This window comes from Dreissena polymorpha, chromosome 5 (assembly GCF_020536995.1).
Source record: "Dreissena polymorpha isolate Duluth1 chromosome 5, UMN_Dpol_1.0, whole genome shotgun sequence".
Lineage (NCBI taxonomy): Eukaryota > Metazoa > Mollusca > Bivalvia > Myida > Dreissenidae > Dreissena > Dreissena polymorpha.
Genome location: NC_068359.1, coordinates 112869974 through 112886137, shown reverse-complemented (window position 1 = coordinate 112886137; position 16164 = coordinate 112869974). Strand labels below are relative to the sequence as shown.

At 36.1% G+C, this 16164-nt stretch overlaps 1 protein-coding gene across 2 annotated transcripts in view; it reads right to left on the bottom strand.

Moving 5' to 3' along the window:
* Positions 1–226: 226 nt before the first annotated feature.
* LOC127880910 (uncharacterized) overlaps positions 227–16164 on the bottom strand; it is a 29755-nt gene continuing 13817 nt past the window's right edge. For both annotated transcript variants that reach the window (XM_052428406.1, XM_052428407.1), the window contains exons 2-6: positions 6843–7074; positions 4597–4802; positions 4239–4400; positions 2041–2140; positions 227–1637 (exon numbers count right to left, since the gene is read on the bottom strand). In XM_052428406.1, the coding sequence (XP_052284366.1) occupies positions 947–1637; positions 2041–2140; positions 4239–4400; positions 4597–4802; positions 6843–7074 (1391 nt within the window). In that variant the 3' untranslated portion in view covers positions 227–946. The remainder of the gene's footprint in view (positions 1638–2040; positions 2141–4238; positions 4401–4596; positions 4803–6842; positions 7075–16164) is intronic.

The window sequence follows — 16164 nt, the reverse complement described above, 5'->3', positions numbered from 1 at the left end:
CTGCGTCGTTCTAAAATGTCACAAAACATCACATAATACGAACATATTAACTATTAAGATTCTGCCAGAATTGTTAGTGAAATGTACACATGATCATTTTTCTATTAGGTATTATGATCTTTTCACAGTCATTGTAGAACTAATTTGGCCATAATGGCCTGATTTATATTACACAAAGAAAGGGCGTATTTAATTGAAGAATAGATATTGCGACAACAATAACAGCTCAGTGTTTAATGACATTTATTTATGCATATAGAACATTACATTTTCTTATGACTGCATAAAACAGCTTATTAACGATTATGGTTAGCACCTTAAAAGAAATGAAAACATGTATTGTTTCACATTTGCAAACAGAGAAGCGTTTACAAACATATCTCTTGGTAACATTTTAACACAATGTTTCATTAAAACTTCAGCAACCTTCAACAAACGTTCATGTAAATTGATAATTATAATATGTGTAATATGATATATTCAGTATTTTCTATTGATAAACAGATGCAAATGTTAAGACGAATATTGCTTTGAGCGCATTTGCAGCTTGATTATTTCAAACACGTTATCGATTGTATTAAAACAGATACTTTTACAATGCTTCCGCAATCGACATGTTTTTAAAGTGTTAATAAAGAAATTCAAATTTATGCAAACACATACATACTTTTAAAAATATAATTGCAATTATAGACAAAGCACTGTTATTTCTTAAATAACAGTTGTACTAGATTTTAATACAGTGAATTCAAGGTATGAAATTATGGAAATGGCAAGTCTTTGTGATATTTGTAATGTATGATTCTGCAACCTTGACATCTTCATCAAAGTACATGGAGTCGCCCAATGTACAGCATTAAATATACCGGTAGTGAAATTTGAATCCACGTTCATCACATTGTTAACACAGTCTGTATCAAAAATTGATATATCACATGATCTACTTTTAGTTATCACTGTCAATATACTCTATCAAATCTGCGTCTCTTCTCGAGGGCGATCTGTTATACGTGCTTGTACTACTTCCATTGCAATGTCCATTTGTTAATAGTTTATCCTTCCCGTTTGTCACTTCCGTGGGGTTACGTATTTCCTGATTATCTATGTGAAATGCCTTTGATTTTGTTAAGCCATCTGCCTCATTGAGATCGTGTAACGCACTTTCACTGTTATTGATATGATGTGCGCCATGCTTCGCATCACCGTTTGAACACAATTTGTAACCTGACAGAGTTTGAAAATCGTCTGACTGTGGCGTGCACTGTGCAGACGAAACAAGTTCCGTCCTGTAGTCATGGCGACCCTCCACATCACAGACGACAAGTACCTGCTTAGCGTTTCTTTCCGATGTTCCACTTTTGCCGTCTGCAAGACCTACATTACCTTCATCAACAACCGTGGCGGAAGCGAGCGCACTACTTTCATACACGTTGCCAGGTGATTCAACCTGTTCGTCTTCTGAATCGGTGTATTGTTCCACGACGGATCGATACGAAGGCGGTGCTTCGTCAATTCCATAGACTCGTTCGTAAGATGGCGGCGCATGAAGGTTTGTCGTCTGCCCACTTGCGCGATGTTTCCCACCCTTTTTATTCTTTCGGAACAAGACAGCGTGGTTGTTGCCTCGGATAATAATTCTGCAACAAAAATGCGTACATGTCGTTGATGCTGGGGAGAATCATTTTGCAACGAAAAATGAATATACATGTACATAATTTTAGTGTGATTCATATACATCAGCGTTGATGGCACGCTGTGGCACGACGAGACAGCTGCCTTTGAGGACCAAAAATAAATTAATTTTCTATCTAAGAATCATGTCAGAATAATGCCATTTGCTACAAAACTAAATAATTGCACAATATTGTTCTTCGTCAGTTGCATGTTCGTTTGAATGTCATGTTCTTTCATAACAAAAATATACTAATTTATAAGTTTGGCGACGTTGTGCTTTTTTTGCGCCTATAAGTTAGCATTTTGTTGACAAATTCAATGGTGAAATGTTCCATAAAAAACACATTTTCAGTGTTGACAACTCACCGACGGTTCGCTCGCCGGATGATCAGCAGGACTACCGCGGCGACGATTATCAGAGTCGCTATGGAAACAGAGGCGGCCACGACGGCTGTTACTGACCCGTCTGCAAAAAAAAGAAAGTATGTCGGTGTAAGGATTCTATACACATTTTCGGTGTCTTTATAAAAAGAAAATCACCGAAAATACGTCGAGCAGCAAGCACTTCACATAAGGGACAGATTTAAATAAAACAATCAAATTCGTTGAATTAATATCACCGCCAAATGAACTGTGTTAATAAATGGGTTCAGATTGATGTTTGGTAGAACCCAAACAAAGTAAGGCACGTTTAATAACAATGTGTAACATTTGTCCTCAGTGTGCGACCTTGACCTTTACTCTAAACATTAGTCTTACATGTGACACACCGAAAGATATAAGAGAACGATTGTAGAAGCTATTAGAGAATCCTTTGATGCATAGTGAAGTAAAACTTTAAGTATGAATAATTCATCAGAATTGTGATGTTTGACCTTAATTTGTGAAATCAACCTTTTCTATAGGGCTATTGGTCATTCATGCGACTTAGCCCGAGATGATGGAAAACAACAGTGGTAAGTTGGCATGGCAGTTGCTCATATGTTGTAGATACAGCTCAAGACAGACAATATCCTATATAAAATATATTTTCAAGTAAAATGGCCATAACTCGCTTATAAACACACGCTTTGTGTCGCATATTAATGTGCATCCTCCTCCTCCTCCTATACATGCATACACTCGTACCAAGTTTCAATGAAATCTAAACAGACAGTTCAAAGATGTGACTCCAGAAACAAAAGTCCGCTAAGTTTGTTAAGAAAAAATCTTTATAACTCCGTCATTTGCAGATGGATTGTGATGGCATTTGACGTGCATCGTCTACTTATCCATATGTACACTCATACCAAGTAAATGAAATCGACCCAATCAGCGCCGTGATATGGCTGCGAACACAAACATGTTCCGGACAGATGGACATAAGTACTGATGGACAACATCATAACAATATCTTTCCAACTTTTTTGCTGGGTATATAAAGTATACCAATGTGTGTGACCCTTGTCTGATAAGTTATGCTTGTCTTAAGCCACCGACGTAAGACACCGTTAAAGGGGGAGGTCACAATTGCTTCAAATTTCAATAGCATACGCAGAACAAGTTAAGTACTATTTTCAGATCTGTGTAGTATGTAATGACGGAAGGGAGTTGGAAGTATGATAGACGGCGGTGCATTTAGGGCACTATTTATAACAATGTGCGCTTGCATCACTGAAATCGAATTTTCTTTCTCCAAGAAAATTCTATATTTCACTCATGTATGCTTTTCAGTGGAACATAAAATTGTATTGGAGAAAGAAATTTGATATCAGTGAAAACTATAATATGCCGTATATTTCACTGAAAACTCGTAATATTGTTTATATAAAAACATCAGTCTAGCTGTATCAGTTACCTTTGCACACAATGAAGATGCGTACCGGTATACAATATTCACAAACATTTGTTTACCATTAATCCATGAACAATATCGACAACTCTGCCATTTGTATACAATGATGCATACATTAAGACACGTGGGATGTAATTGAATCAAGAAAACAAACACAACTCGTAGAAGTTTTCATTGAAATGTATTCTGTTGATTTGCACGACGATCTAACCAGAATGACGCTACCGACGAGACCCCCATACGAAAGGCTCAGTTATTGTTAGAAACTACTTCAATAAATTAAACCTTCTGAATCTGGACTACCGTAAACTTACTGGGCTGAGCATACACAAATTGTGTTTGCTTTTTATATATTAAAGCCGATGCAGTTCTGCGTGAACATCTAAGTAAATGCATTCACCGACTACACGACTGTCATTTCTATATGGAGCTAAGCACGAGCTGCACGTGTTATCCGCTGGTAGAGAGCTATTCATAAGTGAAATGAGAGGCTGACCCATTACTTAGATAGACGCTCGAGCAATTTTGGCCATAGCCATTGCAAATATACCCGGTAAACATTTCACAGTTAATGCGTGAAATGAGAAGAGGGAAGAGAAAATATTAATTATAAGTTGAACATATGTGCAACCTTTGAAAAGTGCCGTGTAAAGGACCTTTTAATACACTTAAAGAAATCAAATTACTTAAGACATTGTAAAATTAAATAGAAACGTCGTTTGCGCATTACCAAGAGGGTTCCACGTGCTCGCCTGGGCGTGGCTGCAGTTCTCCTCGTCTGATTGGTCCCCCTGACCGCAGTTCCCGTACCCGTCACACCATGTGCTGACCGGGATACAAATAGGACGACGCGCGCATTTCGTGAAGCCCCTCCCACAGTCGCCACGTGCTTCTGAAATAAACGCGAACAGGTGTGATTCCATTCAATAGTGTGTCGAATTTTTGTAAAAATTCAAGTCAATCGTGCAGCAGAATTATCCCTGCTTACAACCGTTCTTAATGTCTTATTTATCAATTTAGGTGTTTCTATTCTTTCAACGTTAAGATGACGATGTGTCGATTTTGAACAGCTTTCAATGAGTTCATACCTCTAAAAGATGTGATTAGGATTTTGAATCCGTCGTAGACGAGCGTGGGTTTGCCCTGGTAGTCTATTTTAAGCTGATTGGCCGTTGACGCGTAGTCCTGTAGACCCTTCGAGTGCCCCTGATAGTATATGTTGTACAGTCCAAAAAGGCCCTGCGGTGGGGTAATCCTAATTGGACCGCTTTCTTTGAAATCGAATATATGCAATCTGCAAAATATACGAGGGTAATTATAGCTTAATATATGGTGCATGTACATGCCTTTATAACACTTTCGAACCGAATATATAGAATATATTTATAGATATAAATAGATATATTATTCTGTTATTCTGTGCGAATAGCGCTTTCGAGCGGGTTGAGAAATAGTATAATAACTTAAAGCTCCTGCCTGAACTTTCTGTCCTCCCTTAACTAGTGACAGAAATGGGCCTACTATCCAGTGGCCCCTAATATATATTGTGGGTCCAATAGTTTCTTGGGAGACAAATCCCATCTCATTTTGTACATAAAATATATGTAAAACGAACAGAAGTGGACCCACTGTGGTAAAATTATTAACTCTGCTTTTAACGCGCACGACGACAAAAAATAACAACAATCCATCGTGACCAATTTTCCGACGACATAAAAATAACATTTGCGTATTTTAGGAAATCATCATGTTGATAAAGTTATATGGTGTGGTTTACTAGAGCTGCGGTACGAAGTTCAGTTGGTTGATATTTAACCGAGTTAATGAGATGAAAGCTCTTAATCAGTTGGTAAATAGTCCAGAAAACGCTAAGAAATTCTACCGACCGAATTACTTTCTTGGAATCATCTCGAACTACCAGTCAATATAACCGAGCATGATTGTGTTCTTTTACACATGAAAAAACAAACAACACATTTCTCAAAATACATATCAATTGTTGGCAAATAGTTTACATGATGATGGACAATAAAAGATAGAGCTATTTCACTATTAACCGCGCCTTTCTCATTCGTGTGTCAAATGCAAGGGCTGGTGTTCGTTTGAGCATTTAGGCGTTGTGCAAGCATTTCGTGGTATCTTTAACAAACCCGCTGTTTGTAGTGTATATTAGCGCAAATACAAAGGCGATGAATAAACAGGGTCGCGACTGAATATGGCTTTCTGGGCGCCTAAACGGGTTTATGTCATCACCAGAAATGGCCAAATGGATTTTGAATGGCTAATTACGAACGCCATTAATACCAGGCCCGTGGGGCGATATACAACATGTTTGCTCTCGTGATAACAGTCACCTTACGACTAAACAAACGAAACAATCTGTTGAGTTTGTGTGATTTGAGAGCTGTATAAACATCGAAAGAGGAATATAGGCGAGGAATGCTATCGAAGAAGTTTTCAAAAGCACTGACGTTTTGCTGAGGACGAAAATTGATAAGGGAAAGCTAACGCTGTTTCAGACGTTCGACTTCTCAAACGTTTTGATAGTTGATAGAAAAAGTGTTATACAGAACCTTAATTGGACAGAAATATGCGAATATGCTTGTTATAGAAATATTTAACGTGGCCTTGACCACTCACTCTTTTTCTGAGCAACAAGTGGATTATACAAATACAATATTTGTCTGAATAAGCTTACATGGCCTATGTGCATGTAATCATCCATTTCTGTGTTGAACTTGATGTCTTTTGATAACGTTTCGTAATTTTCATAACTGCTGATTAAGTACGTGTAACGTTTATCGCCCAATACACCAATACAATATAATGAGCCGCGCTCTGTGAATACCGGGCTTAATGCAAGTGCGTAAAGTATTGTTTCAGATTATATGGGTCGTGTTCTGAGAAAACTGGGCATAATGCATGTGCGTAAAGTGTCGTCCCAGATTAGCCTGTGCAGTCCTCACATATTAATCAGAGACTACACTTTCCGCCTAAATTGGATTTTTGCTAGAAAAAAACTTCATTTAAACGAAAAATGTAATACAAGCGGAAAGTGTCGTCCCTGATTAGCGTGTGCGGACTGCACAGGCTAATCTGGGACGACCATTTAAGCACATGCATTATGCCCAGTTTTCTCACAACACGACTCATATATGTGTACGCATATGTTCGATATATACATGATGAACAGAGACATAATTCGTTTTGTTTGTAAACCAAGTTAAATACCCGATAAACCATACTGCAAAGTGATTGCATTTGAAAGATAGACATACATTTGTGAATGCTGAATATAACAAAAATACTTTATCAATTAATGCTATGTCTCTACCTATCTATTTCCTTTTCAGCGTCCGAAATTTCCAATGAAATAAAATGCACCATGAGCTTCCGGTCTGGTGACGTAATTACGTTGACATCACATGTGAGGTAGTGTTCCTCAGGCGTATCCGGTAGGAATCGGTTTGTGAGTTCGAGAACGATGGAGTCGTTGACGCTGATCGGCTTCCGGTTGAAGTAGAAATGTGTGAGGTACCCGTGCTGGGGGTTGGTTCCCGTGCAGTCTGCAATGAACACACGCAATATGGGTATTAGCAAGCCAGGTACCAACAACAATACCAGCAAATGGATTCTTTTGTTTTTTATTTCATTAAATTGCAATAAACCATATGTGATTGAAAGTAACGTTCTGAGTGTTTCTGGAATAATTTATCGTATAAATAGGTTTCGTACAACTATCCAAACGTAAAACCGTGGACATTTTAACGTTAACTGTCAAACACAGGCGTCTATAGCCTTGATATCATGACACAATCTAGAACACGTGATCAAGTACAGATATTCCAATTATGTAATGATAATATTCTATTTAATGAAGCTTAAGCAAGAATAATTATTTTTTATTGTTGTTATCGATACGTAAAAGGTCGCACACATATAATGTGTTTTTTCTTGAACATAACATTGTCCTATAGGGTATTGTTTGCGTTAAGACGAGTCTTATCATGCGAAGCTTCAATTACAGACCAATTAATTGATACACGGAAAGAAACTAGGGACAAAACAAAGTCAAATAGACAAGTTGAAATAAATTAATTCGAGAAACCTTATGCGTCAGAAAAAAAATCTGACACCATCTTTTAAATAGATAACAATGAAATATAGATTTTCAACAATGTTTGAATGGCTTTATACAAATCTGCGGCGCAAGATTGACTATTTTCCTCTATACGATGATGTTTGCGAATTGTCATTGAACGTTATTAATATTCAAGCTATTCAGAATGAGAACTTAAACAAATTCTCCTGACATGCATTGAATTAATTTAATTATAAACATTGATCATGCCGTGATTTATTTAAGTACACGTGGACTGCAGCTGAAAGGAAGTTTTATTATTCATATTGAATATTGAAAACATAACATTTCATTTCTCATAGATTTACAGAAATACAATAACTTTCGTTTGTGTTTAACCGTGTTTATACGTTCATGAATTATTAAACGAAACCACGAAATCAACTTAACAGCATATATCATATGAATATAATAACCAAACACTTTGGTTTGGAAATGCTTAAAAATGCTTTAGTTCAGCCTTCTGTGTCACGGCCGAGAATTGAATAAAGCGTAAACATGTTGTTTCTTTCGACTTACCCGACTGACCCTATTTGTTATTGTGCCGAGTCTTACGTTTTTCTTGTTGAGTTTGTGACCATTTTTCTGAATTCGATCATATTCGCTAAATTAAGAAAATAAATGTGTAAAAAAGAGTTTTTGAAGATTTCTGTCTGTCGTGTCATATTCCAATCAAATTGGGAATAGTAAAACATATCTGTTAGTTTAAAGCTATTTATTTTAGCTCGATTTCATAGAAAGCCTTATGCTTATTAAAACGGTTTAGAGTCAGTTTCCATGGACTATAATCAGTAATTGGTTTCTTTGGGGAGATCGAAGGAACGCTTCCAGTGGGGTTCGAACCCGTGACCTCCCGATCGCTAGGCGAACACGTATGTTTTCGCGATGGTGGTGGAAACAACTGCCATTTTCTTGACCTTCCCACTTTTAAAACATTTACATGTTCTTTAAAATGATCTTAAAGGACCTCGTTATCACCTGGTGATGGTCAGGTGCGTTGTGGGAGAAGTTGGGACCACGCCGTCTCCAGAAACAAGAACACGCACCCAAACATGTATTTGCAAATACTACGCCCCCTCCCATAATATCACAAAGTGAACATATAAAGTGGACATACATGCATTAGCAAACTATTTAACTACTTTTATACTTACACTGTCAACACTTTGGGCTAAATAATTCAACATGAGCCGCGCAAGGCGAAAGCGGGGCTTAAGGAATGTACGTAAAGCGTCGACCTACATGTACACCTAGACTTTAATTCAATTTGAAGGAGACTTCCTATAAACGAAAACTTTCATAAAAGCGGAAAGTGTCGTCCCCGAGAAGCATGTGCACAATACACCGGCTAATCGTGGGCGAAACTACGCACATGCATTAAGCCCAGTTTTCCCGGAAAGATGATCATATAATGATGACTCGTGTTCGTTTGTCAATCTCTATAAAATTATCTACTTTAATACAAAAAGGAATACCGCCCCTTTGTATACAAAATCTCATCTTACAACTTTTAGTGCGTGCATTGTTTTCTATGTAGTAGCATACATCAATAAACGATGTTTGACTTCACTTGACTTGACATAGCTGGATCAAAATATGGACCATGCACTAATATTAGGCTGTTACTTGAACGACACAGTGCTCATGGTATTAATTTTTAATTGTTTTTCATTGCGTGTGAACGTCCATAAACTGCACACGTGAATAATTTACCTTATATATTGCCTTTTACTTTATACTTTTATATTACGATGACGTGTTTGCACGTGTTCGTCACGTGAAAAAGTGCAAACTATATGTAGTTCATTGATATACCGGTGTGCACGTGGTCGTCACCTGTCGGGAATGTTGTAACTAAACGGATAAGACACCGCAACCCCCAGAATTATGAAGCAAAGATATTACGATTAGTTTCTTAAAACGACTTAATTGTTTCATTAAAAAAATGATGTTTATGACTCGTCAGTTAATGAGTAAAATGACACGCTTAATAGAATAGAAATTAAAACATTTTTGTAACGAAATGTTTTTCATAAAAGACGCTGTTGTTGAACATTAATGATATATTCCCCAAAACTGTTTCGTTAAATAAAGCAAATGGACTAAATGATCTTAAATAAGATAATAAAAAAACGATGATTTGTATTTCAGAAATCAAGATATGTTTTGCGATTTTCTAAAGATGCTACATGAATGTTTATGAGGTGCACAGCATATCTTGTTCAATAGAACGTATAACCATACAAGTGTTACTTAGCAATAAAACATTGTAAAATGTAAAGTTAAATCAGTTTCGTGTAATGAAGAATCAGATGAAAGAGTGCAATTTTGTTTACTGATCACCAAAACTCGCCAAAAACTGGTCGCAATTTTCCACTTCTATACCTTAGTTTGCCTCTTATTCTGAAATTACAAAAATATACCGATAAATTTGCTTTATTGAGACTGAAAAATGCTATGTGAAAAGGGAATTTCTCTGTTTACCGTTATGCAATCCTTAACAGTTAGCCTATTGAAATATATAAAGTCATATTGAAATTCGATATTATCAGTCCTTTTCCATATATAAACATGTGTTTTAAATGGTTCATTGCAAATGAAATGTGCAAAGTCGGATTATGAAATTCAAATACATGTGAGACCTTAAGAAAAGATTGTAACCGAACATGGTCGTTAATGATTTGCAAGCTTTCAGTTCGTTTATTTACTAGAAAAAAAATCAAATGATTATCAAATGGGGTTTCAACCAACAATTTACATCAAACAACTGTCATCTACCGTTTTATCCATATCAGTTGGTAAATAAGCCGCCTATCTACCCAGTGCGGGCTATGAAACTGGTTAGATTGCTATGAAATCTCACTGTTCAATGTTCTAATACTGACCTGCTGACTATCGTGAACGTAAGCAACGTAAATATTTATTTAAAGAAAAAAATCTGATACGTGGATTAATCAAATAATAGCGAATGATAAGAAACATGAACAACTTGCTGTTCAGCGTACATTTTTACAATAAAATGCACGGACTAGTGCTCATATTGACGTGTATATGAATGTATGTACATTGCGCTGATCGTTGAACCTTGCGTAAACTTCAACAATTAACAACAAGCATATTACTTATTACAATCAAACTTATTACACCGTTGCCATTTTAAAAATGGCGTTGAAAGAAACATACTTATAGGTATAAACTATAATGACATATTATAGGAACCTTAATCCCACCACAATTGTTCATCTACAAAGGTTAATTTGCTCGACCCACGACTATGCTGGGTGCCCAAGTTGTTAAAATCCGGTCCATGAGTAATTAAGGTGAGGTGTTTCACAAAACGTCTAAAGAAAATGTTAGTCGGTAAGATTGTCATTTTCTGGAATCACTTTCAGGCATAAATCATTCCTTAATGGAAATGCGTCTTTTGTCATGCCAGTTTTAGAGCTATCTTAATTACCGACAGGGAGCACAAAGTGGTTTCCCTGGCAACAAGAAGACCATACCGGAAGCCGTATATTGCTATTGACTTCCGCTGCACACGCTCGGGAGCAGACGAGAATTTCACCACGCGATGTTGCTAAATTGCGAGTTCTTTGAAAAATTATGATTGATTGTTTAATTGGACCACTTTGTAGTACGTTTGCAGTAAAACAAGAATAGTTCTTTTCTGATCTGGAACGGTTAAACTTCACTGTGATTGTATTGGTTTTGTTTGGACTTTGCCAGCCTTCTTTTTTTACAATGACATGAATGGCCATAGTTAAAGATTTTGCGTAGATAACATCCAAATTTTGTTTTTTTAGCTTGGATTGTTGAAATGCTATTCAACATCTTCAATTTTGGCGTCGGATGACAACAAAAACCTCAGCCATACGTTTTTTGAGTCGCTTTTTACAATATTTTAATACTTTAAACGGAATAGTTTTCCCTTAATATTATAACTAAATTTCACAAATACTAGCGCATGCACTCGTTAATGTCAATAGTTGCGTTAAAATGCGAAAGGGCGTGGATAATGCCTTTTCGTAAAGCAATAGTCATTTGCACTTCCGTCGAATTTCGCTCAAAGTCAATAAGCGTCCTCACTCCAACACAATATTTATGGACTAAAATAACACGACTTAACGACGCATTGTAAATCAGAGATATGGTTAATACATTCTCGAAGACTGCTTAATGGAATTTTGTTGTAAACGCCTGAGTGCTTAGAAATCCCACGGGATATGTTATTAGCCTGTTTGTATTCCGTCTATTTAACTAATGCTCGTGTACACAATATCGTCGATTTAGTGAGGTGTTCGATCGATTAATGATCGGTCCCTGATGAATTGTTAAAATGATATGTTGAAACATAGACACTTAAATGACATATATGTATCCGAGAGCCAATTAGTGTATTGGATGACAATGAAACAAAATGTAAAAAAACACACACGGTAAACTTACGTTTCCGGGTATAAAAAGGTCGAAATGACAGTTTCAACCCAAACAGAAACCATATAAGTTGATAATGATGATGATAATGTTGGTGTTGATGGTGACGTCGATTGCGATAATAATTATAATTCAAATGATTGAAATTACAATGATAATGATGATGATGATGATGATGATGATGATGATGATGATGATGATGATGATGATGCTGCTGATGATGATTGATGATGATGCTGATGATGATGCTGATGATGATGCTGATGATGATGCTGATGATGATGATGATGATGATGATGATGATGATGATGATGATGATGATGATGATGATGATGATGATGATGATGATGATGATGATGATGATGATGATGACGACGACGACGACGACGATGATGACGATGCTGCTGCTGCTGCTGCTGATGATGATGATTGATGATGATGATGATGATGATGATGATGATGATGATGATGATGATGATGATGATGATTGATAATGATTGATGATAATGATGATTGATGATGATAATAATGATGGTGGTGGTGATGGTGGTGGTGATGGTGATGATGATGAGGAGGAACAGGACGACGACGACGACGATCATGACACCGACGACGACAACGACGACGACGACAACAACGACGACGACGACGACAACAACGACGACGACGATGACGATGACGATGATGAAGATGACGATGACGACGATAATGATGATGATGATGATGATGATGATGATGATGATGATGATGATGATGATGATGATGATGATGATGATGATGATGGTGATGATGATGATGATGATGATGATGATGATGATGATGATGATGATGATGATGATGATGATGATGATGATGATGATGATGATGATGATGATGATGATGGTTTTATTGTGAAATGAGCTGTAGTAGAACTAAATTGATGAGACTTCTGTGTAGTTGGTTAGATCGTTTATTAGTTGAACTGTTTGAATAAATCTAATGTTTCGTCATTCAAGATTGGAGACAATGTAAAAAGACATAAGATAGTTGCGTGCAAAGCATTTAAGTATCACTATCAAATTTCGCTTAATTTATGAAAACAATTGGTTCGTTTAATATCTGAAAAAACAGCTGTGTGACGAATATAAAGCAAATCTGTTTCTAATACCACATGCATCTACATGAACGGTGTTTAGAATAATATACCATTTATGTCCATGGGGCTTGTATTAGGAGTCGTGCACATGAATAAACTTACTAATGTATAGAATGTTAAACTTCTAATGATGTTTATGTACATGAATATTGTATAATTAAGTCATCGAAACGGAATGTGACTTTTGTGTGTAATAACTGATTTATTTAGCTTGAAACACAATAATTACATTGTCTAATAATGCAACGACGCTGTCTATAGGGAGTACTTTTCCTATTTTAGTTACTACTTGCATAACTATATCTCTAGTTGAACATACAATATGTTCTCAAATGTTTCAGGGATTTCAATAGTTTTTTAAAAACCAGGAGTCAAATGACCCTGTGCTTGAAATTTTCAGGGGTAGATGAACTTTTCAGGGTTCAAATACTGAAATCTTGATATTTTGTTTATGGATATTATTCGATTGCTCTACAAATATTGCTTTGTATAACTTTAAGTATATCTTGCTTAACTTAAAAACATTTTTGTTGTGCTATACAACATACATTTTATGTTAGTTTCATTGGAACATTTGTAAACAAATGATGCAAGGAAGATAATTGGGAGGAGTCAAAAGTGACAAAATTGCGAAATGCTTGCATAAAAAAGCAGTATTGTGCTTCAATTGAAATCCCTGTCGGACTATTTAAATGCAGAACATTGACCTATATTATTTATTTATTTATTTATTTATTTATTTATTTATTCATTCATTCATTCATTCATCCATCCATCCATCCATCCATCCATCCATCCATCCATCCATCCATCCATCCATCCATCCATCCATCCATCCATCCATCCATCCATCCATCCATCCATCCATCCATCCATCCATCTATCTATCTATCTATCTATCCATCCATCCATCCATCCATCCATCCATCCATCCATCCATCCATCCATCCATCCATCCATTCATTCATTCATTCATTCATTTATTTATTTATTTATTTATTTATTTATTTACAGATTTTATAGACATAAGATAATACTATTAATCAACATTTGTTACAAAACGGATATGAAATTCGCTCTTGAAAACTGCAAATGCCGTCCTAGATTAGCCTGTGCAGTCTGCACAGGTTCTTCAGGGCCGATGCTTTCCGCCTTTATGGTATTTTTCGCTTGAATGAAGTCTCCACTTAGCGAGACTCCAATTCAGGCGGAGATAGTCGGCCCTGATGAGACTGTGCCGACTGCTTTTCGCAATAGCATCAAGTCCCGTCTTCCCACAGATAGGCTTATACCTACATGGAGTGTCTGGATCAAAAATATGGATTTGTATTTCTAATCCTATGACGTATGCTTAATAATGTCGCAAACAAAGTGTTTGTTTATATCGAAGAATGCTCTACCCACATTCATTCGCTTTCGCTTGGTAAGGTTCTAAGTAGAAACCACAGTAATTAAAGGTGTGGTTCATTATGAGAAAATTTATTCGGATTATGAAAATTGTTCATGGATAGAAAATATGTGAGAAAGTAGATGCAGAGACGGAACATAGTTTAAATATCAATGCAATATGATAAAAAAAGGATATCCGCACGTCGAACGTTGTAGAATAGTGGTAAAAACATAACAGAAACATAGAAAGAACATATCAAATCTGATTACATGTATTTCGTTGGAAAAAAAACCCTAGATTAAACAATACATAACATTTTAAACAAAAAGGCCTGAGACCGCTAGGTCGCTCACCTAAGACTTGAAGGAACTGAACTGCACTGGGAAGCTTATATGATGTTTCCATGACCATTTCAGAATTCAGCCAAGATATCATTACAACAAATGTTCTAATCAAGTTTCATGATGATTGAGAAAAATGTGACTTTTGAGTGCCCACAACGTTGCACCGTGGCCTTGTAAGGAACACTGACTAGTCTACAGATGGTAAGTTATATTGAAGAAAAAAAAAGAACTGGCCAATTTCAACCCCAGTGACATGATTTGAAAAAAATTGGCAGAGGACTACAATGCGATGTTACACGCCAAATACCAAATCATAGGGCCTTGCGTTTTTTTATGAATTATATTTTTTTAATCTACCGGTAAATCTTTTAAATCTACATATCAGGGAATCAAGTTATCCACCTCTGGGCCTTGTGGTTTAAACGATTTATTTAGTTACTTTGCTATATAAGTCATGTTACCCATCCGGCGTGGAAATTTGTGTTCCCAATACCATGATTTTAACAAACTCAGTAGAGGACAGCTATACGATATAACATACTAAATATTAAAGACAGACAGACATACAGACAGACATAGTTTATTTAGACCTATACAATAGTATATCGTCTTTATACTAAAAATAAACATCATATTCTGTCATTCTAAATATTAAAACATAGGTCCTATCGTTCCAGAGAAGAAAAGGTTTCATTGTTATTATTATCCGTGACGTAAAAGGTTTGGAAATCTACTGCGTTTGCCCACGTATAGATAATATATAAATGACCCATAGAAGAGCTAGAACATATTAATTATATTCACTGCTAAACTTTTATATATATGTTAAAAAAACCGTTCAGTTTTAAAAGGTTAAACGGTCTAATGTATTAAATCTGGTTTAATAACCTAATGCATCTGAAAACATGGATTTAAAAGTGATAGTGATTAAGATAAAACGATAATACGATAATATAAAATCCTTTTTAATGCACTAAAATTTCGGGTTGACATGTGATCCATTTCATACACAGTTTAATTGTTATTTCCAAACAAAAGGTTTGTTTGAAAGTTCACAAATACCAAAAGTGAATTTTGGCGATAAGTCGGCCACGCGACATTTAACAACAAATATCAACGGATATGCATAACAAATTAACGAAAAGCCTTCTCTGATTTATAATCGCATTGTCTCCATATTTCATCATCATCATCATCATCATCATCATCATC